Consider the following 20,996-nt stretch of genomic DNA (forward strand, 5'->3'; position numbering starts at 1 on the left):
GACTATTATTTTATTTAGAAAATATTTCATTTATGAACTTTTCGAGAATGGTAGTAATTAATTAGTGTTTACATCATAATAAAAGGAGTAACAAGAGCTAATGAGAATGAAAAATTATTGACTGGTTTGCATGATAATACAAAGTCACAGTCATCGGAGAATGCAGATTTAGGAATATTGATAGAAATCAATTTCTGTTGAAGTGCTAATGGAGCTTGGAATGAACCACACTTCCTGAGATACGGGCAGCCGTCAAATGCTTCATTGTCTACTTTTGTCAAACTCGATGATGAAAAGAAGATGAAGTTGAGATTACTGCAATCTTTGAAGGCTTGGTATCCAATCTCACGAATCTTGTTTCCGCTGAAGAAAACGCGTTGAAGAGATGGACTACCCATGAAAGCACAGTTCCCAATTGTGATCATCTCGGTTGGAACTGCAAAATTTTTGACGCCGCTGTATGGGAGGAAGAAGTACAAGATGGTCTGATTATAGTCTGTAAGTGCACCATTCTCGAACATGTACTTGTCGTCGTTGGGATTGAGAGTGATCGTTTTCAGCTCAAAGCAACCATAGAAGCATCCTCCTGCAACATAATTAAATGTGCAGTCTGACACCAAACGAATGTTCGAAAGTGATGAGCATGACCGGAACGCAAAGTTAAGAATTCTTGTCAGAGTTTTGGGGATCGTGAATCCAGTTAGGGAAGTACAACCTTCAAATGCATACATATCAATGAATTCAACACCTGTTTTCATTTGCAAGTTCTTCAAAGATGTACAGCGCTGACAAATCTGCTGTGATATATTGGATGCAATGGTAAGATTCTCGATCTTAGATCCTGCAAATGCCTGAACACCAACTGTGTGGCTTTGGCTAGGAATTTCAGCGGTTGTAAGTCCGCTTAGATAGAATGCGTATGAACCGATATATGCAAGATCATTCATAGATGAAATACCAATGTTTCCAATGCTTGAGGTTTCTTGGAACGCATAGCTTCCGATCTTAGTGATCGAAGTAGGAAGAACAATTTGTGATAATGCTGAGCATTTGTAGAAGCAGTAATCAGGGATTTCATTAATTTGTGTGCCTTGGAATACAACACTAGTTAGGCTTTTGCAATTCATGAATGCATATGTATCAATCTTCTTTAAGCCTGCTGGAAATGTTATTGATTTGATAGTTGATGATGCAAATGCATTAGAAGAGATGCTGAGCATTTCGTTGTTATCAAAAGTAACATGTGAGAAGGATTTCGATTGAAATGCTCCAGACCCAATTAATGTGCAACTACCGTTGATTTTAATGCTTGAAGAAGCATTTGAGCCGAGATAAGCTTTGACTGTTTGATGATCATTTTGATACATAATATAATCATCAATTTGTATATCGGGATTCAACGAATTAATTGTTATTGAAATCTCATTAAAGACTCCATCACCAATGTCATCACATCCTGCTGGAAGAGTTAATGTTTTCAGAGACAAACATCTTGCAAAAGCGTACCTGCCGATGGACTTTAATTTTGATGGCAAAACTATGTTTGTCAATGCAATGCAGTGATAGAAAGCAGAACCTTGAATCTGTGTGATTGATTCAGTGAATTTTACTGTGGTCAAATATTGACAATCATAGAACATAGCTTCAACCACTGCTGTGATCTGTGGAGGAAATTCGAATTCTGTGAGTCCACCTTCTGCCAAAACCCACGTACCTATAGAAGTTACTTGAGATCCGATGATGCATTTTGTTAACCGTCCTCCTCGTATTGAAGAAAAATCAAGAATCGTCACAAAAGATGGAACTGTATAAGTTCCTGTCAATCCAGAGCTAACATACAATAGAGTTTCGTTATTGTTGCCAGTAAAAACACTTGTTCCATCTGTTTTGAACTTTTTATTATTCTTGTGGAAGGTGAATTCTATAATAGGGCAGCCTTGGAAGGCAGAAAATGTCACATCAGTGCAAAACTCTGGAAAATAGAAATATTCTAAGTGACTATTAGAAAAACAATCACTTCCAATAGTTTTCAGCTGGGAAGTTGGATTAATTTTTTTTCTTTTAGTCCACTCATCGAAAAAACTTTAAAATAGGTAGGATGATACTGAGCAATTGTCTTAACAGAATCAGGCAATTCAAGTTTGAGCAAAGAATGTGTGTCAACAAAAGAGCCATGATTTAAAATCTCGCAATTGGGAGGGAGCTGCATGTTAGCCAGCTTTTTGCACCCATAGAACATCGCACAGTTGATGTTCAATAATTTTGTGCATTGACTTAGGTCGCATGAAACAAGGGCGGAATTTGCGAAGCAATAGAGACAAACATCTGAAAGTTGGCTCCCTCTTTCAGCACTAATAGATTCGATACTGTCTCTGCAAAAAAAGAAGGCACTTTCATCCGGTGAATTTCCTCCTTTAATTGTCGTACAACTTGCAGGAATGGTGTATTCGCCAGCAAGTGTCTTTGGAGCTCTAAGGAGAATAGTACCATCAGCAGAAAATTCGACACCACGACTACCACCTTCTGAAATTTTTATTTAATCTTCCATTAAAAAAATGGCAATTTTTCTATAAATAAGGTTAATTTTAAATAAGCTGTTATCATGATAGGATGTCTCCATCATAATGTAATGCAGATTTTGAATTTCAAATCGAAGTTTTAATATTTCTTTTTTAAGATCGATTCCAGATTTCGATATGAAACATGAATTCTCTTACGGAAATATAGTATGATATCGATACTTGGTGAAGTCGAATCATTCTCAAATTTATTTTTATCAATCTATCGTAAGTTTTATTTTTAGAGCGCATAGAAGGTTACATCTGTCATATTCGCTCCGAAAAATATCACTATAATATTAGATAACTCCATATTGAAATTATTCAGCCTCAAAGAATTCAATAAAGGTTCAAATAAAATTTTTGTCAAAAAATATGGTATGAATTCACACGATCAATTTTCATGAAGACGTTCACCATTAACTCATCTATCAGCGAAGTCATTAATTATGACAAGTTCCGTGGATTTGGCCATCTCATCTTCCCCACCGAATTCGCCCACAACATTAATTCGATGAAGATTAATCAAGTTTCATCCTTATTGCCATACCACAGCAATATTTCGCCCACAGAATCAGTTGATTTGATCAATAAATTAGTTAATCGTATCGATTCTGGTGAAACCATATTTTATGAAATTTATTCTAAATCAGAAAAAGAAAAAGATCCACAAAAAGAAAACACAGGTCTTTTCTATTTCCCAGGAGAGCCTAATGCACCTTTTGCCGTAATTTGCGCAAGAGGTGGTTTCCAGTACGTTGGAAGCATTCATGAAAGTTTTCCTCATGCTGACTACCTTAGTCAGCAGGGATTCAATGCATTTGCCTTAGCATATAGAACTGGAGGGGCCGATGATGCATGCGAAGATTTAGCAAAAGCATTGAATTTTATATTTGATCATTCCAAAGAACTTAATGTAAGCACAAAAGGCTACTCATTATGGGGTGGCTCAGCTGGGGCAAGAATGGCAGCTTACCTCGGCTCTTATGGCCCTCAGTCATTTAATGGGAAGCCAATTTCTCGTCCAGGTGCTATCATAATGCAATATACAGGGCATACCGACTTCACAAGGAACGATCCTCCCACATTTGCTGTGTGTGGTACTAATGATGGCATTGCCAACTATAGGATAATGGAAAGAAGAATTAATAATCTTAAATCTGCCGGAATTGATGCCGAATTCCTTAAAATTCCAGGAATGTCACATGGATTTGGCTTAGGTAAAGGCACAAATGCTGAAGGCTGGATCGATAAAGCAATTGAATTTTGGAAGAGGCAATTATAATCCAAAATAAGTATAATTTTATAATTTTAGAAATATTATCATTTGTAATAATTTAAGTTGTATTAACCAATATACTGAAAAACATTATTGTAATTCGTTACCCTTGTTTACATATGCACACTAATTTATTATCCAATTTAATTTAACATGTTTTAAGACCAATTATCCCATTTTTAAATATTCTGTTATATATTACTCATTATTTGGCTATAATGCATATCTCAATGTGAATTATTTTCAAAATTTTATTTCATTTCTCTTCAAAAAGATTAGAAAGTTTAAAAACGAACTATATTTTTACTATCCTAGGATTCAGCGAACATAAAAATAGAAATTAATAGTGTATTAAAGGAATATGGATAATGCATGAAGGCTCCGGATTATTTAAAATGGTAATCCTGATACAGCCCATTCCTTTGTTGCCAATGCCATAAGAATCTGGCGCGTAATAGAGAGGCATTGTAGTGTTACCTCTATATATCGTTGGCTGCAAAAAAGAGATGCCAGTGTAATGTATTGAACTGTTATTTGGATTGGGATTTTCATATACAGAACTATTCAGAGCAATACATCCGTCATATCCTGACACAAATGAGCTCCCTCCTCCACCAGCGCCGGCATGATCCAACGAAGCCCCACTCCAATATCCATTCCCTGCAATACTTCCATTATCAGATAAGTTAACTCGCAAAGAAATTCCAAAAGATCCATCAACGCCCTTAAAATTTTTGCCTTGCATATTGTTATTCTTCAAAGCAATTCCACCTCTAAGTTGAGTGCCTCCTGTTGAAAATATGGCCGGGCAGATAATTCCATCATTTTGACAATCTGATCGCCCTGCTCCTCCTTCAAGTCCTCCACCACTTCCTCCTATAGATCCAAGTCATTCTGCACTTCCTCCACTCCCAGCAACCAAAATTCGTGACCGAAGAGAAAGCGCATCAAACCATTCAAAAATTGAACTGACATTCAATCTAATATCGGTTGAAGCCCCGCCATAAATACCGTAATTTGGAGGGTACAACATTGAGTTAAATGTTGAAATGGATCCAACAAAGAGATAAAGTGTAAGACTCTCGTTGATATTTAAAATTCCAGACGAATATCCTCCAAAACCAGGAAGACCAAACTCCCATTTTCCTGATGATCCCCAAGCTTCAAATTTGTATGTTCCTTTCGAAAACTCAACTGTATAAGGACTGCAATTTCCAAAAGAATCGGCGCAAGGATACCCAAAGATATACTGATTGCGGCGAACAGTGACATTCAAGTTACCGTAATACTCGTTTGATAATCTATAATAAATCATAAGCTATTGAACCACAAGGTTTAAAACATTTGTGGGTTATATCACATTTTCATAAAATATTCTCTATAAATATCTATAAACTACACTTGTTCATTTTCTTTTTAGAGTTAATATTAAATTTTTCACATTTCGATATCAGAGATTAGTTTCAATGAAATACTGGCTAATCTTACCATTGCTATTTCAAATCGTGCTTCAATGTACAAAGGAAGTGGCACTAGGCTAAGAATTTTTGTATAATTTCAATACTATAGGAAATTTCAGATAAACCTTTATAGATATCGAAATATGAGCACTTAAGCTATCCTAATGATTAAGAGCTAACTGAAATCTTGATTTCCATTTTGCCAAAAAGTGCAAAATATTAATCAAAAGAACTTAAAATGAAAAATTTCGTAAAGGGGTAGTAGCTCAAAGGAAGAGCATGGGATTGCAGATCCCCGGGTTGTTGGTTCGAATCCAGCTTGCCCCTATAATTTCTTTTTCTTTTTTTTTTTCATTGTATTTATTTCAAATTATGACTGACGAAATCAATTCTACATTAGCGTCTGGTACAATGAACGAAATTGTCGACAGCATACTCGATGTTATCTATTATACCGAGTGCGTATTCAATTGGACGCTGATTCAATCAATTTATGTCTGCGTTTATCTCAGAAAAACAACAACAAGTCAAGGAATGACATGGTACAGAAGTTTTATTACAGGATTTTTATTGGTATTCTTTCCTCGCATTTTGTACAGCTCTTTAAATAACGTAAATGCCGACGAGTATTCTTATTTTGATTATTTATCTATTTTCACTCCAGTGTGGTTATCTGTTAACCTGTTTCCATTTGATTTTGTTTTCCGTATACTTAATATAAAAACATTTCAAACTGTACTAACAATTCTACAATCTCATACAGAAGGACTAGTATTTTTAAATAATATGTATTTAGTATCACAGGTAAAAAACAAAGTTGAACATCAAATATTAATAATAATTTTAGTTACTTTAGCTCCTGTAATGATACAAGGACTTGATTTTATCCTATCAGGGGATAATCGTATTTTGATGACACCAATAGCTTATTTAAAAAGAGTATTATTTTTACAAATATTATCTGTTTGCTTGGTAACTCCGGCATTAATTTGGGAAGAACCACCTATTGATTTAGTTAATGTGCTATATGTTTTACCTATTCTTCTTGATATTCTCAGAATTATTGACTTAATTCACTTTGATTTCAACAATTACATGTTTATCGACTATATTTTCTCTAGACTTGGCGATAGCTCTCCTAAATATATTCCTCGTTTGGTCAAAAAATCAAATAATCAAAATGTTATTTCTACGGACTTTTAATTTCGATTAACCTTAAGCTTGTTTTAATCATTTTTGTTAAATCGAAATAGTAAATGTTTTGATATATTAACGTTTATCAATTTTTTTTTTTACAAATGAAGCTGCTTTGTCAGAGTTATCTTTATCATTAAATAGTGCTTCATGTACTGTATATTATCAATTTAAATGACATGATTTTAAAAATTTAATATTAAAGTGTGATTTTGTATAAATTTGATATAAAAATCCATTAATGTTATTTAACTCAAATGTAATCTTAAAACATCAAGTTCAAAATCAAACTTTTTATTTTCAGGATGAATTTGACACAATAATTGCACAATTGGATAGATCTAATTGGAAATTTAAGAAGCTACAGAACTAATGTAAGCACGAATCTAGTGGATTTTAAACATGGATAAGAATTGAGTAGGGGTAATTTTAGCTAAAAGTGACACGCCTGTAAAAACTGACACACCCGTGAAGGGTGTGATTACCGATCGGTAATTTCGACAGTTTAGAATTTAAAATTTTTTATGGAACTGTTGCGAGTTTCATAAAGAATTTAAGGAATATAAGCAAAGATTTGAATCAAAATCTTAGACCTAAGCCGCTCGATTCGCTCGCGGCTTCCGCGAATTACAGATCAGCAAAGATTTGAATCAAAATCTTCGAACTAAGCCGATCGCTTCGCTCGCGGCTTTCTTTATTATTTTAAATTTGCATATTTCCATCAAAAGTTCATAAGGTAAAAAATTTCGTTTATTTTTACTAAGAAAAAAAAGGTTTTTGATAATAAATTATTTTATTTCGAAAAAGTAGCAATAATCGTAAAAGGGTATTGATAGGCTTGCTAAAGTAACTAATTTTAACTGTCAAATACTTTTGTATTTTGAAGTAAATTAGTATAAATTTGTTTTTACTTTTATTTCGAAAAAGTAGCAATAATCGTAAAAGGGTATTGATAGGCTTGCTAAAGTAACTAATTTTAGCTGTCAAATACTTTTGTATTTTGAAGTAAATTAGTATAAATTTGATATTATTTTAACTCCCTTTGAAAACCTCAATTTTCCATACAGAGGGAACGGGAATAGCATCCAATATTCCCTGAGAATGGTTGCGCATTCTCAGTTCCCTCTATATTTCGAACGAAGCTCTCATCGGTCTTTTTTTTTAATACTAAACGTTTTTTTCCCCTGTCACTTTTAGCTAAAATTTGGGTTTGCCGATAAGAATTGTTATATTATTGTCACTTTTTTCACAAAAAAGAAACACAACCAAAACTTTTGGAAAGCATGTTAAACTCTGAGCAATCTAAAAATGAAATTGGATGTGATTTTGGTAGCATTAAGCCAATTGAAGTATTTGAATACCCTAATCGAGTATCAAAAATGATTTGGAGTGTCAATTCCAATAATATTTTACAAGTATCTTCGCAAATTATAGAATTCATTACAAACAAAAAAATATCTATCCAAATGTCACTTTATTTGATTGATGTTATTTCACAAATTCGTGTTAAAGATATTAAATTATTATCAGAACTTTACCAAAAGATATTAAACGAATTCTCATGTATCATCAAACCAGAAAATGAGAAATTAGCAATGTTATTATATTGCAAATGCTCCGAATTTGAATATCCAATAGAATCTCCATTATACTATATTTTATGTGATAAAGTTGATGAACTTAAATCTAAATTCCCAAATCTTGATATTAATAAAAGAATTAAAGATATCACACCACTTGACTGCGCAATTAAATACGGATCAGAATTGTGTTTCAATTACTTGAAAAATTTAGGAGCTGAATACACCGATAACTCCGAAAAATATGCTGTTCAAGGCGGAAATAATAGCATTTTTATGCAAATGATAGAAGAAGGTAAATCATTTGGTGACATGATTAATACAGCATTGGATTATCGAAACTATGAAATTGCTGAGTACCTTAAATCAAATTTAGGACAATTTCCTAATTCAATAACCGAATGTATGCATTTCGGAAATTTTGATGTTGCATCTTATTTAATTACTAATGGAGAAGATATTAACAAACTTTATAATCTTTTTATTTTCATTATTATCATTGTTTTATATAATTCTATTTCTACTCATATTTATCATCGTTTTATTCAATTCTCGTTCTTTTCATATTAATCATTGTTTTATGTAATTCTCTTTCTTTTCATATTAATCATTATTTTATGAAATTCTTTTTCTTTTCACATTTATCATTGTTTAATAAAATTCCATTTCTTTTCATACTTATCATTGCTTTATAGAATTCTCTTTCTTTTTGTTTTAATCATTGCTTTATGAAATTCTCTTTCTTTTCATATTTATCATTGTTTTATTTAATTCTACTTCTTTTCATGTTTATCATTGCTTTATAAAATTCCTTTTATTTTCATATCAATCGTTGTTATATGAAATTGTATTTCTTTTCATGCTGATCATTGTTTTATCCAATTTTTTTCCTTTCGTATATATCATTGTTTTATTTAATTCTTTTTCTTTTCATATTTATCATTGTTGTATAGAATTTTCTTTCTTTTCATATTTATCATTGTTTTATAGAGTTCTTTGTCTATGAATACTTATCAATGTTTTATGAAATTCTCTCAATATTAATGAAAGCCCTCTTAGTATTGCAATCAAAGCGAATTCAATAGAAATCGTCAAATTCTTAACTGAGCATGGTTCTGATGTTAATATGAAACTTATTCTCCTTTTTTTTCATATTTATCATTGTTTTCTAGAATTCTATTTCCTTTCGTATTTATCATTGTTTTATTCTATTCTCTTTCTTTTCATATTTATAATTGCTTTATGGCATTCTATTTCTTTTCATATTAATCGTTGTTTTATATCATTCTCTTTCTTTTCATATTTATCATTATTTTATGAAATTCACTTTCTTTTCATATTTATCATTATTTTATGAAATTCACTTTCTTTTCATATTTATCATTATTTTATAGAAATCTCTTTCTTTTCATATTTATCATTATTTTATAGAAATCTCTTTCTTTTCATATTTATCACTTTTTTATTACACTATCTAAAGTACTCACAAAATCTAGATTGAGAGGCGGTCAATGACTTTTGAGGGGAAATTAACGCATGGAATTTAATATTATTTAGGTTGATATTCTTGCTTATTATTTCAGAAAAAAATCTTAAAAATTTCAATATGAAAATTGAAAGCAATTCAAAAAAATTGCTAACATGTAAATTTTAATATCCTATGCATAATTTCATATTTTGAACATTTTTTATTTTTGTTTAAAACTTAAAATTTTGCGAATTTAATATAATTTATAAAATATAATACGTATATATATTTAAAATACACTAAATTTAATTGTTAATTGACGTTTTTGGGAATGAATTTTATCAAAACATGCCTGAATCCGAAAATTTGAAAGAACGAATTACACAATCATATATGTAGAATTCAAAATACAAACTTAAAGATTGTATACGTTTAAAATTATTCAGATTGTGTTTGATTTCCACTCATTCTGTTTCTTTTGAACTCTAACACTAACATTTCATGATGATTACATGATCCATTTATACATGGTTGAATTGTTCCAGATTCTACCAGAAAATCAATCCAAATTTCTCAATGCATTCATGTTGATTGGACAAAATTTAAAATTTATCAGCCTATTTCCAGAGAAACTCATATATTCCCTAATGAAATGTAATTTTTGCTACATTTATTTCAATCAAATTTCAAAAAATTGACTGCAGAGCTTGAAAAGGTGATAAATCATGTTGTTATTAGATGTACATATTAGATTTACTATTTCCAAAAAAATGCTCAAATTTGAATAGTTTTTAGAAAATTTGGAATTACACTCCTTACATTATATATAATTAAATGTTTAAATTTTATTTATTTTTCCCTTTTAATTTTATAACGTGCTCTATCAAAACTAACCTCTCGATTGAAGGCCACAAAATCTAAGTAGTGAGGGTACACAAATTTTGTATGGAGTACGGTTCAATTTTTGAGAGCCTCACTACTTAGATTTTGTGACTACCTTATATTTTCATATTTAACAATTTTTAATACAATTCTCTCAATATTAATGAAAGCCCTCTTAGTATTGCAATCAAAGCAAATTCAATAGAAATTATCCAATTGTTAATTGAACATGGTTCTGATGTTAATATGAAACTTATTCTCTTTCTTTTCATATATATCATTGTTTTATAAAATTCTCTTTTGTTACATATATATCATTGTTTTATATAATTCTTTCTCTTTTCAGATTTATCATTGTTTTATAGAATTCTCTTTCTTTTCATATTTATCATTATTGTATGAAATTCTCTTTCTTTTCATATTAATCGTTGGTTTATTCTATTCTCTTTCTTCTCATATTTATCATTGTTTTATATAATTCTTTCTCTTTTCAGATTTATCATTGTTTTATATCATTCTCTTTCTTTTTATATTTATCTTTGTTTTATGGCATTCTATTTCTTTTCATATTTATAATTGTTTTATATCATTCTATTTCTTTTCATATTTATAATTGTTTTATGGCATTCTCTTTCTTTTCATATTTATCATTATTGTATACAAATCTCTTTCTTTTCATATCAATTGTTGTTTTATAAAGTTCTCTTTCTTTTTACATTAATCATTGTTTTATGAAATTTTCTTTCTTTTCATATTTATCATTGTTTTATAGAGTTCTTTGTCTATGAATACTTATCAATGTTTTATGAAATTCTCTCAATATTGATGAAAGCCCTCTTAGTATTGCAATCAAAGCGAATTCAACAGAAATTGTCAAATTCTTAGTTGAACATGGTGCTAAGAATATAAAATAAATATTCTATGTTGAAACTATATATTATTATTTCAGAATACATAAGAATATATTATTATTTAAGAATACTGTAAATATTCCATATTAATAATTTAAAGTTAAAATTTGATGCCAAACACCCCATATAGTTATATAACACAAAGCTTCTCGAATTTCAATGATTTTATACAAACAAAATTATCATATTTAATGTTTGTAAACCTTGTTAAATAATGTTAGTCTAATTTAGATGTTATTCTAACATCACTTTTTATTACAAATTACAATAACAAAACATTGTTATATTGTAAACTATTCAAATATTTTAATGGAATAATTCCTCTGTTTCTAAATGCTTCAATAGTAAATTTATTCTCATATAAGTTCTACAAAAATTTACTTTTTATTCTATGCTGAATTTTTCGAATAATTCCTATGTATTACATAGTAACGTTAGGAAGAAATTTGGATATGAGTATTTTTATGACGATAATAGGAAACCTTGGTTAAAAGTATATCATCAAAACACAAAGTTTTGCTATTTTGATAGCAAAGGAGAAGCAAATTATTCATTAAATCAGAATTGTTATTCCATTCTTCGCGAAGTTGATGAAAAGTTTTTAGTCACTAAAAGTTCACATAAATATTATTCATTTCTTCTTGAATATCCACAAATTCCAGAATACATCGAATTCATTCAAACTGAATTATTCACCACGACTAATCCTAATCCGAACGGATTCGAAATTATTTCAAACAATAGTTATTTTGAAGGATTTGGTGGATTACATCAGTTGGATTCGAAATATCTTAATAGATCTCTAATTGTAGGGTATAACAATGGATTTAATTGGTTTTATCCTATTGGGACAATAAGTAAGCAATATTATCCATTTTTCCCAATAGATATACAAAAGAATTATCAAGTTGCTGACCTTTGGATTGAGTTACCTGATTTAAATTTGATAAATACATTTAAATATCTTATTTCCGACTGCAATATATCTAACTATTATAATCCATTTTTTGTGAATTGGATTTATCTTACTTTTTATATTTTTGATTTTTCTTAATTTTTAAAATATCTTTGAAATTCAATAATTATATGACTCAAATCCAAATAAATTCTATCGCTCTCCCAACACATCCACATTTTGAATAAGGTCGATGAAAAATTGAGCTTTTTTTAAGGCTGCACTTACGCCCATCTGACTTTGATTCAAATTTTTGACAACTGGCGTGAAGCGTCATTGAAAATTAACCTTAAACATCTGAATTGAAGGCCATGTCATAGGGGCGTAAGTGCACCCTTAAAAAAACGCCGTTTGAGAGGAAAATTTTAGTGTCAGAAAGTTTACAAATGTATACTTTCTGACAAACAGACTCTCAGAAAGTACTCAAACTGAATAATTAGTTTAGGACTAAATAAAATATACCAAAAAGCAATTATTACAAGCAAGGATACGTATTTTAATAGATTCTGATACATTTTTCGGGCTTATTTTATCAGCCCGTAAAAAGTGTCAAACTTATTTGAATATGTTTGTAAACGCACTCTAGAGTTTCAAATTTATTTTATTTTCAGCGCCTCTTCATGCCCGTATTCGTATTTGGCGAGATTATCAGAAAGTTGTAAATGCACCCTGAGTATATTTAGGAGTACATTTACTACTTTCTGACATTATCTATGATAAAAAGCTAATATTTTTGATCGGTAAAAGTTATTATAAATCACTACATAGTTTTTCATATGATTGTTATACTTTTTTGTTATTTAAATAAAGATATGCTGATATTATGACAGCATGTCAGAATGTGGTAAATGCACACTTAAAACAAACAAAAAATTTCAGTAGTATTAATTTCTTAATAATTTTAGCGAATTAAGATCATCATCAACATATCAATATTAAGTATAATATAGTTATTCAAATTTTAATTAGATAGGTTTCGAAACCAAAGAAAATTTGAGAGGTGGAGATGATACAGCCTTATTCAATTATCCAAAATACACTTTATGGACAATAATTTGCAAAATGAATCTAAAATCTTCTATCGTCCTATAAAAGTAAAAAATGGAGGGGAAGGGGATATTCAAGTTATTCGGCCCCGGAGCCATATATGGGCACAACACATTGCAAAATCTTGTTGACCTGTACATGCTGAACGATCCCCTGAACTATAACAAAGACATCCCGTTCATCAGTGAGACTGCTCCGAGGCAAATTAAAGGCCCAGACAGCTTACAGCTGAACGATCTGATAAGAACTAGAGCCTTCTTCATGGATAACATAAAAATATTCTTTCCTGATAATGAACAGCGAAATAAACCCGAAATAATTCCGGAAAAAAATACAAATATCTCTATTCAGATCGCAGATTCCTTCCTATTTCCTATAATTAACTTGGCAACATCGGCAAACATCGAAGCTGCGAAAACAGCTATCACGATTCTCTCGAATTATTTCAGAGATCACGAATGGAATGGAGACAACGATATTTCTTCATTATCCGAAAAGCTCATTCAATTACTCGCTAATACATACTCAAGGGAGGACTCCACACCCGAAATACATGAAGAAACAGCGAAAATTTGGTTGGAATTATTCCATAGGAAGGGAAGACTTGACGATATTGTGCTTTTCCTGGGATCTTGGATTAACAGCAAAACGAGAACAATTCCAAATTTAGGTTTTATTATAGAAAGTATCAAAAAAGAAATTATTCCTTCTTCATTTCTTCGTGAAATTTCAAATAATAAGTCGAAACCATTTTATTCTAGTATACTAATGAATTCTACGCAAAATACGCCCCGAAATATTAAAGTCGCGGCTCATTGTGGTTTTTTATATTTATTGGACGAACAAATCGGTCTTGTTAAGCTCGGAACAGGAATCAATGGTACAATATATTCATCTTTAGAAGTAGAAAATAAGAGTTTTACGCAAAAAAATCCTATCGGCCTGGCCGTCAACGAAAAATTCGTATTTGTTAAATGCAGCAATGATCCACTTACAGTATGTGATCCAATTTCATTGGAAATAATCGGATACGTTCTTTTTGACGGAACATTTACTCAAGATATCACTTCAAACCAACTCTTCGTCGTTAATGGATCATTTACAGCAAAGAGAGATTATTTGTACATTTCTGATGGCCAATCCATTTTCGAATACTTAATAAAAGACGATAGAATCGAACCAACTCGAATTATTAACTTAGCTTTACATATTACATTAGAGCCATCGACTAGTTTGGTTTGCAATGGCGAAATATTCTTAATCGTCGCTCAATCTGCAGATAAATACGAATTATCAGAATTTAATCTTATTAATGGAACGTTAATACAATCTCAGCTTCAGCCAGACATCAGTTCTAGCAATGTTGCATTTGACTACGAAACAAGAGCACTTTTCTTCATAGGAACCGGAGAAACTTCATCATATATCATTTGTTCAACGGCAATCACGTATTTAAACAAGGAACCAACAAACAACGCGAGTCCAATGCTTACAATCTTCGAAATCTTACCCGCTTTACTCATTTCCAGACAAAATAATGAATTTGCTACGAAATACACCATAAAAGACATGCATTCGATCTACAAAGTGCTTGACCAATGCACTCAGTGCAAGGATGGCGAGCAATTCATTACTCCCATCGTTCAAATGATAATAATTTTCCTAAATGAGCATCCTTACTGCGAATTACCACCTCCTGACCTCTTCCAGAAGATATTTAATTACATTTCCTATGATATCAAGCCGTTCTTTATCAAAGCCGTCTTTAATCAGATCCGACCACCATATAATTCCCAAAAAGTTCTATTCCAGATCTTCGAAACGATCGATTCCAAGTCCATTATGAAGGGAATCGGCATGATCGAGATGATTTCACCCGAATTATTGGTAGTTTTACTTCAAAAAACCGAAATTTTGAAGGAAGCCACTTCCAATCTTAACCATTCATCATATGCATACATCCAGAGGCTTATCTACTCCATAATGAACGGCTATTTCATAGAAAACACCTTTACAACCGGTATGATAATTCCATTATTTGTATTACTTCAGCCATCAAACTCCCATTTGTTTTTCTCGATCATGGCAACATTGTTACCTGTTCTACAGTTCGCCATGAAGGACCATTTGTACTTTGGAGCTTTGATTCCTTTCCTTCCGAGTTTCATCAAAAAACTCCACAGTTTTTGTCCCGTAAAAGGTCTTGAAGAGTTCGCAAGACACCACATGAGTGTCTGCACAGACCAGCCCTTCTCCACTCAAGTAACAATTGATGAAACACCACATCCTTACCACAACAACTCCGATTATGTCCACACATATGAATTCAAAAACGCCATAGAGATTTCCATTGTTTTTGATCAGATGACGAACACTGAAGCGAATTGCGACTGGCTGCAAGTATTTACAGATAGGGAATGCATTGTTCCTTTGACAGAAAAGATGAGTGGAAGATTTAATAAATGGGTTTCTCCAATAACAACACACGCGAAGACTATTTCTTTGAAATTCCATTCTGACACGAGTGTTAATGAGTGGGGATACAAAGCAACTATCACGCAGAAGATCTTCTCACAGAAGAACTATGATTCCCCTGATCCTCGCTTTGATATCTACTATTCTTTGTGTAATATCATTATCGAGAACATGAAGAATTTCAAAGAAATGAATAATTTGGATTTCAAAATTGACAAATTTGACAAAACCGATTTTGATTTCGATGAAGACATTTCTGATAAGATAAAAGAGCTTGTCGGGGATGAATACATCGGGTACTTATATCCTCTTAAAATAGCAATGATCAACCACATACATAAGTACTTGAAAAACGAAATCAAAAACAAAGAAATGCTGTTAAATATCATCAGATCTCCTTTTGCAGCGATTAATTACACAAATGAAGGATTTGGGAATCTCGCGAACCAGTTGTTGTTCTATATACCACCTGGTATATCCAAACAGAACAGGAACTTCCTCGCGGACACTATAAATGGTTCTCCACAAACGAATTCATTCATCGAAGAAGCTCTTAAATTCGCAAACAATGTTTTCGATTTGCAGAATCCTTCTTTGACTGATTGCATCACTGCTGCAAACAAAGCAATAGTCGCATTCAAACTAATGGGAACTATTGATGTGAAAGAAGCTATAAACTTATGGTTCAAGTGTTTGAAAGCTATATCAAGCATAAGAATCGTTCCTGGATCAATGACAAATGATAATTTCAAAATTTTGTCAAAATTAGGAAATTACATTGTTGTTGAAAACAACTTTGCAGAAGAGTTTGTCAACAAACACTATGAGATATTGATCAAAACTGATATAAACACATATGTTACAGATGCTCCTGTTGTTAGATACGCTTTGCATCGCGTGAATGAGATCCCTGTTGGTTCTGTTTCGAATGAAACTCTTTTGAAATTCACTTTGAGAGTTTTGGAATTCAATTTGCCAAATATAATACACTCAGTTCTAGAAATGATCAATAAGTTCAATATAAGAACTGATGAGATTTCCGAACAATTTGAATCAATCATCAGAAAAATTGGAAATTGTTACGAATACTTTTTGTATAATAATGTCAAAACGGTTATTTCTGACGATGGCAAAAGATTTTCTTATATGCTAGCTTATTGTTTGAGACAGATGCTCACTGAGAAATCATTGAACAAACTCTCAACAATCTTGAATTCCGACAATTGGTTGGGAGCTGCAATAATGTTGAGTTGCAGAAGTTTCCCAATATCTCCAAGCCAAAAAATAAGGATGAAAGAAGAAAACGTCGAAGGAACAATCACAGCAATTGATCCTCTGAACATTTCAATAACAACGGAATCAAAAGCAAATTTGGTCGTTCCGTTAATTGATTTCACTTCACTTTTGCCATTAAAACCGGAATTTGACTTGATTTTGCCAGAACCACTGAAAGGAGCTGATCAAAACCTGATTAACTCATTGCTAAAGCATAAGAACTCTTATATAGCTTTATCAGCGCTTTCGGAAATCCTTAAAAACAGTGATTGTGACTTCAAACAAGTTTATGATCAAATTAAAAATGTTGAATGTCACTTTTTGTCAGAAAGGCCCACATTTCACATTTTTGAAGAGATGACTACGATGATAAATAAACTTCCTGATACAGAAGGTCTCAGGAAAGAGTTAAATGGCAATACGACCATTTATTCATATATTTATGACGACACGATTTCTCTTTATCATTTTGAACCGAATGGCGATGCTTTCTTTGGTTTTTGCGAGAAAGACAATACATTGCCAAGTTCCGCTTTCCTTCTGAAGTTGACTGAGAAGAGTATAATATTTAACAACACTGTAATCATTGAACACGAAACAATCAAAGTTGTTAAAATAGGATATCTCAAAGAAACAATGGAATTATACATTTCTACCGGCGGAGCTCCGAAATGGACAGGAATATTCATTCATCCAATGAATAATCCAATACCTGTAATCATTTCCAGACAAAAGATCACGAAATTCGATCCATCTCCTTTAATTTGGTGTCCTTTGTTTGATAACTCAATGCAAATAGAAGGAAATATCCCTACACACGCTTCTATTTGCGAAGAATTGATTCCAATTGATGAAATAAATGACTTCACTTTTAGTAAAAGTGACAGTACGATTATTTCATTAGTTCCTGCTTTATCTAAGTTTGTAAATCAATTCTACATTGAGTTCCAGTTCAAAGGACCACAGCCGAAGATCTGTGTTGCATCTCCATTGCAAAAGAACATTTACACATTTGCCTATCAAATTCCAAGTGACAATTCCGAAATTTGCGGATTGTTGATTGACAATGAAAGGCATTTAGCATGTGTAACATTGAATGGAGAACTGTTGCAAGACAGCGTAAGACCAATAGAAGATGATGACGCGATAATTATGTTCCAAACAAGTGAATTACAGAGTTTCACGTTAAATTCTGGATCAATGCCATATTTGTTTGATCTTTCACAACAAATATTCGAACCAAGCGTTGGAATAATGCTTGAGAAGTCACAGAACGCTGTTGTTTACCAATTACAGACTCCTGTGGACTTCGATGTATCTGACCAACATAATTTCGCAACAGAAATGGTCGCTCCTTACATTGTTACTTCTGCAGAAGGTTCAAATGATTACGCAGAAAAACTCGGTTTCGGTTACGCCGATAGCCAAAACGTGACAGTTTATTTATCCGGAAAAATGAATTCCAGCTTAGCATCGGTAACTGTTCCATTCCAAAACGCAACAGGAATCATCGAAAGAATTTCACAAACACACAATAATTTCCAGAGAAATTTGATGGATTACATGGCCGCAATTTCCAATTTACCTTACAATGAAGGTTGTTTGTGTCCTGAAAATGCAGAGAGATTCAAATGGATAATATTATGTATTTGTTTAGACAAATGCAAACAAAAAATGTCAAATGAAGAAAAAATTGACTTTTTCATCAATTTGTTGACAAATACTTATTGTGAGAATTCCATTTATAAACCACACAACATTGATGATTTCTTTAATGACAAAGACTGTTTGACGGAATTATGTCAGACAGCAATGAAAACATTATTACTTGACCGATCTCTTTTCAAAGGATTTCCATTGTATACTCTTTATCCAAACACTTCTTCTGGATCAAGAATATCATTACACAATGCGAAAAGAGTTCTTTTTGTTTGTAAGAGCTGCATGTTGAAATCAAAGATTAAACTAACTGATAGACAAGGTTGTGGAATAACTATTGACAATGGTTCTAATCCTATTTACATTTTCGATGGAGACACAATTAATTTTGAACAAGCAAATTCAGGAGACATCATCACAGCACATATCATTCCTTTGACAGGAAAATCAAATAGGAATGAGTTTAATTATGGTTTCTCTTTGTCTTTCATTCGTTTGTTCATCGAATATGTTAAAACACACAAAGAAAACAAAGAATGCATCAAAATACTTGATGATTACATTATTTATCCATTATGGAAATTAACAATGACAACAAATGTCAGAGTTTATATTAATTACATTGCTGATTGGCTGACAGTTATATTAGATAAAGAAATCTTTAGTGAAGAAATGCTTGTTAGATACAGAAAAGTCCTTAATATACAAAGAGTTATACAAGACCAACCAAGTGTTTTGACAGGAATTCTTTGTTTAATTTCTGTTTTCTTGTACAAAGGACAAAGTTTACAATCATTCATTGAATGTGTCTTGGATATTGATAAATCGAAACAAACATTTGCTTCTTTGATATTCAGACAATTATCATTAGAACTCCTCAATCCATTTATCACGAAAGATTCTTTGTTATCAAATCTCCCGCAATCAGTTATATCAAGTATTGCAATTGATGCATTGAGTTTATCTTTACGTGATGGAGCAATGATTGTTAGAGCAAATCCAACGGAAACATCGAAGATTGCTACAATAAATAGCCCTGATGCATCAGGACTTGCTGTTATGAGAGTGTTGCCAACAACAACAGCATCTGTTTCTCTAAAGAAATCTCCAATTGTTCCAGATTGCATCATTCCAGGTTCAGGAGGAACATTGAAGATCACTAAAGGTCATCAAGACCAAGTTCCATATGTTTTGCAGATCATTCCTGTTGGTAAAAAGATGCGAAGACATGCAGATGATGCAAGAAGAATTGCATTATTAGTTGACGAAATCAGAAAGAAATGGACCTCAGAAGATGAAGCATTGGCCGTGTTTTTGTCACAGATCTCATTCCAAATGAATTTCCCACTTCTTTTTGCAGGAATGAGTGATGACTTGATCAGATTGTTCTTCCCAAGAGTATCAGTTACAGCTGCAAGATTCAGATGCTCTCTTTGTTTGGAATATCTTCGAGGAACAGAAAACTGTCCACAACTCGATATTTCATCACTTTCAAATCCATTACTTAAAGGTTTGTTTTCAGCATTGTTCCCACATCGACAACTATTAGTTGATCCTGCTAAATCATCCTCAATTCTTCCACCAACACTTCCTACCAGAAATGCACAGTTGTCTGACTTCTTCTCACAGTTATACGATGAATTGAGGAACTCTCCTCTCTCACGCATTTTTTCATTGGGAACAGATGTTGTTGGATCTCTCTCAGAACCACACAAGATATCAGATGTCTTATTGTCATTGAAGAACGACATGTTTGATGAAAATGGCTGTCCTTTGAAGACATCTTTGTCACCGAAACAGATGGACGGATACCTCGGATTCGGTCTTTTCGGTGCCATCTGCATTGCATCAGGAAGATTGTTGCCATTCAACGTCAGTGATGATGTCATTGAATCGATTGTTGGAGGCAATTATCAAGAAACACCACAGCATACAGCTATTCGATTAGGTGCTTCACGTATAGACAAAGCATGTGTTCGAATGTCTGTTGCACGAGAAGGACGCTCATACATGAAATACTTCAAATTGGCAGCAGCTACATTAGATTCAGAATTGGATGAACAATCGTATGGTGCATCAGTTATTTCATCACCAATTTTCGGACCATTGATCAGAACAGTTTGTGGTGGTAAGAAGATCAAATCAGTTTCTAAAGTATCAGAGTTTGTTTTCTTATTCAACAGTGAAACAGGAGAATTAACAATTCCAGATGACGTTACATTGTTACAATCATTCCAATGATTATATTTTTTT

The 20,996-nt window shown here is 32.1% G+C and overlaps 6 protein-coding genes and 1 non-coding gene across 7 annotated transcripts, besides 3 other annotated features; 5 read left to right on the plus strand and 2 right to left on the minus strand.

Moving 5' to 3' along the window:
- Positions 1-68: 68 nt before the first annotated feature.
- On the minus strand, positions 69-1,367 carry TVAGG3_0803550 (uncharacterized protein; the record flags this gene model as incomplete). The annotated part of the gene is made up of 1 exon (XM_001320288.1): positions 69-1,367. The coding sequence occupies one exon, from the start codon at positions 1,365-1,367 to the stop codon at positions 69-71; it is 1,299 nt and encodes a 432-aa protein (XP_001320323.1).
- Positions 1,368-2,942: 1,575 nt separating this feature from the next.
- On the plus strand, positions 2,943-4,120 carry TVAGG3_0803560 (acetylesterase protein; the record flags this gene model as incomplete). The annotated part of the gene is made up of 1 exon (XM_001320287.1): positions 2,962-3,843. One exon carries the CDS (start codon positions 2,962-2,964, stop codon positions 3,841-3,843), a length of 882 nt encoding a protein of 293 aa, XP_001320322.1.
- Positions 4,121-4,591: 471 nt separating this feature from the next.
- TVAGG3_0803570 (glycine-rich protein family) lies at positions 4,592-5,177 on the minus strand (the record flags this gene model as incomplete). Its single annotated transcript, XM_001320286.1, has 1 exon — positions 4,727-5,152. One exon carries the CDS (start codon positions 5,150-5,152, stop codon positions 4,727-4,729), a length of 426 nt encoding a protein of 141 aa, XP_001320321.1.
- Positions 5,178-5,552: 375 nt separating this feature from the next.
- On the plus strand, positions 5,553-5,624 carry TVAGG3_0803580. Its single transcript has one exon. It is a non-coding gene; the product is annotated as a tRNA-Cys (tRNA).
- Positions 5,625-5,641: 17 nt separating this feature from the next.
- On the plus strand, positions 5,642-6,535 carry TVAGG3_0803590 (uncharacterized protein; the record flags this gene model as incomplete). Its single annotated transcript, XM_001320285.1, has 1 exon — positions 5,670-6,500. The coding sequence occupies one exon, from the start codon at positions 5,670-5,672 to the stop codon at positions 6,498-6,500; it is 831 nt and encodes a 276-aa protein (XP_001320320.1).
- Positions 6,536-6,906: 371 nt separating this feature from the next.
- Positions 6,907-7,706: a mobile genetic element.
- A 251-nt stretch (positions 7,707-7,957) lies between these two features.
- Positions 7,958-8,641, plus strand: TVAGG3_0803610 (protein ubiquitination; the record flags this gene model as incomplete). The annotated part of the gene is made up of 1 exon (XM_001320284.1): positions 7,958-8,641. The coding sequence occupies one exon, from the start codon at positions 7,958-7,960 to the stop codon at positions 8,639-8,641; it is 684 nt and encodes a 227-aa protein (XP_001320319.1).
- A 3,858-nt stretch (positions 8,642-12,499) lies between these two features.
- Positions 12,500-12,626: a mobile genetic element.
- Positions 12,627-13,115: 489 nt separating this feature from the next.
- Positions 13,116-13,146: a mobile genetic element.
- Positions 13,147-13,388: 242 nt separating this feature from the next.
- TVAGG3_0803640 (putative ZZ type zinc finger domain containing protein family) lies at positions 13,389-20,984 on the plus strand (the record flags this gene model as incomplete). The annotated part of the gene is made up of 1 exon (XM_001320283.1): positions 13,389-20,984. One exon carries the CDS (start codon positions 13,389-13,391, stop codon positions 20,982-20,984), a length of 7,596 nt encoding a protein of 2,531 aa, XP_001320318.1.
- Positions 20,985-20,996: the final 12 nt, after the last annotated feature.

Source organism: Trichomonas vaginalis, chromosome VI (assembly GCF_026262505.1).
Source record: "Trichomonas vaginalis G3 chromosome VI, whole genome shotgun sequence".
Classification (NCBI taxonomy): Eukaryota; Parabasalia; order Trichomonadida; family Trichomonadidae; genus Trichomonas; species Trichomonas vaginalis.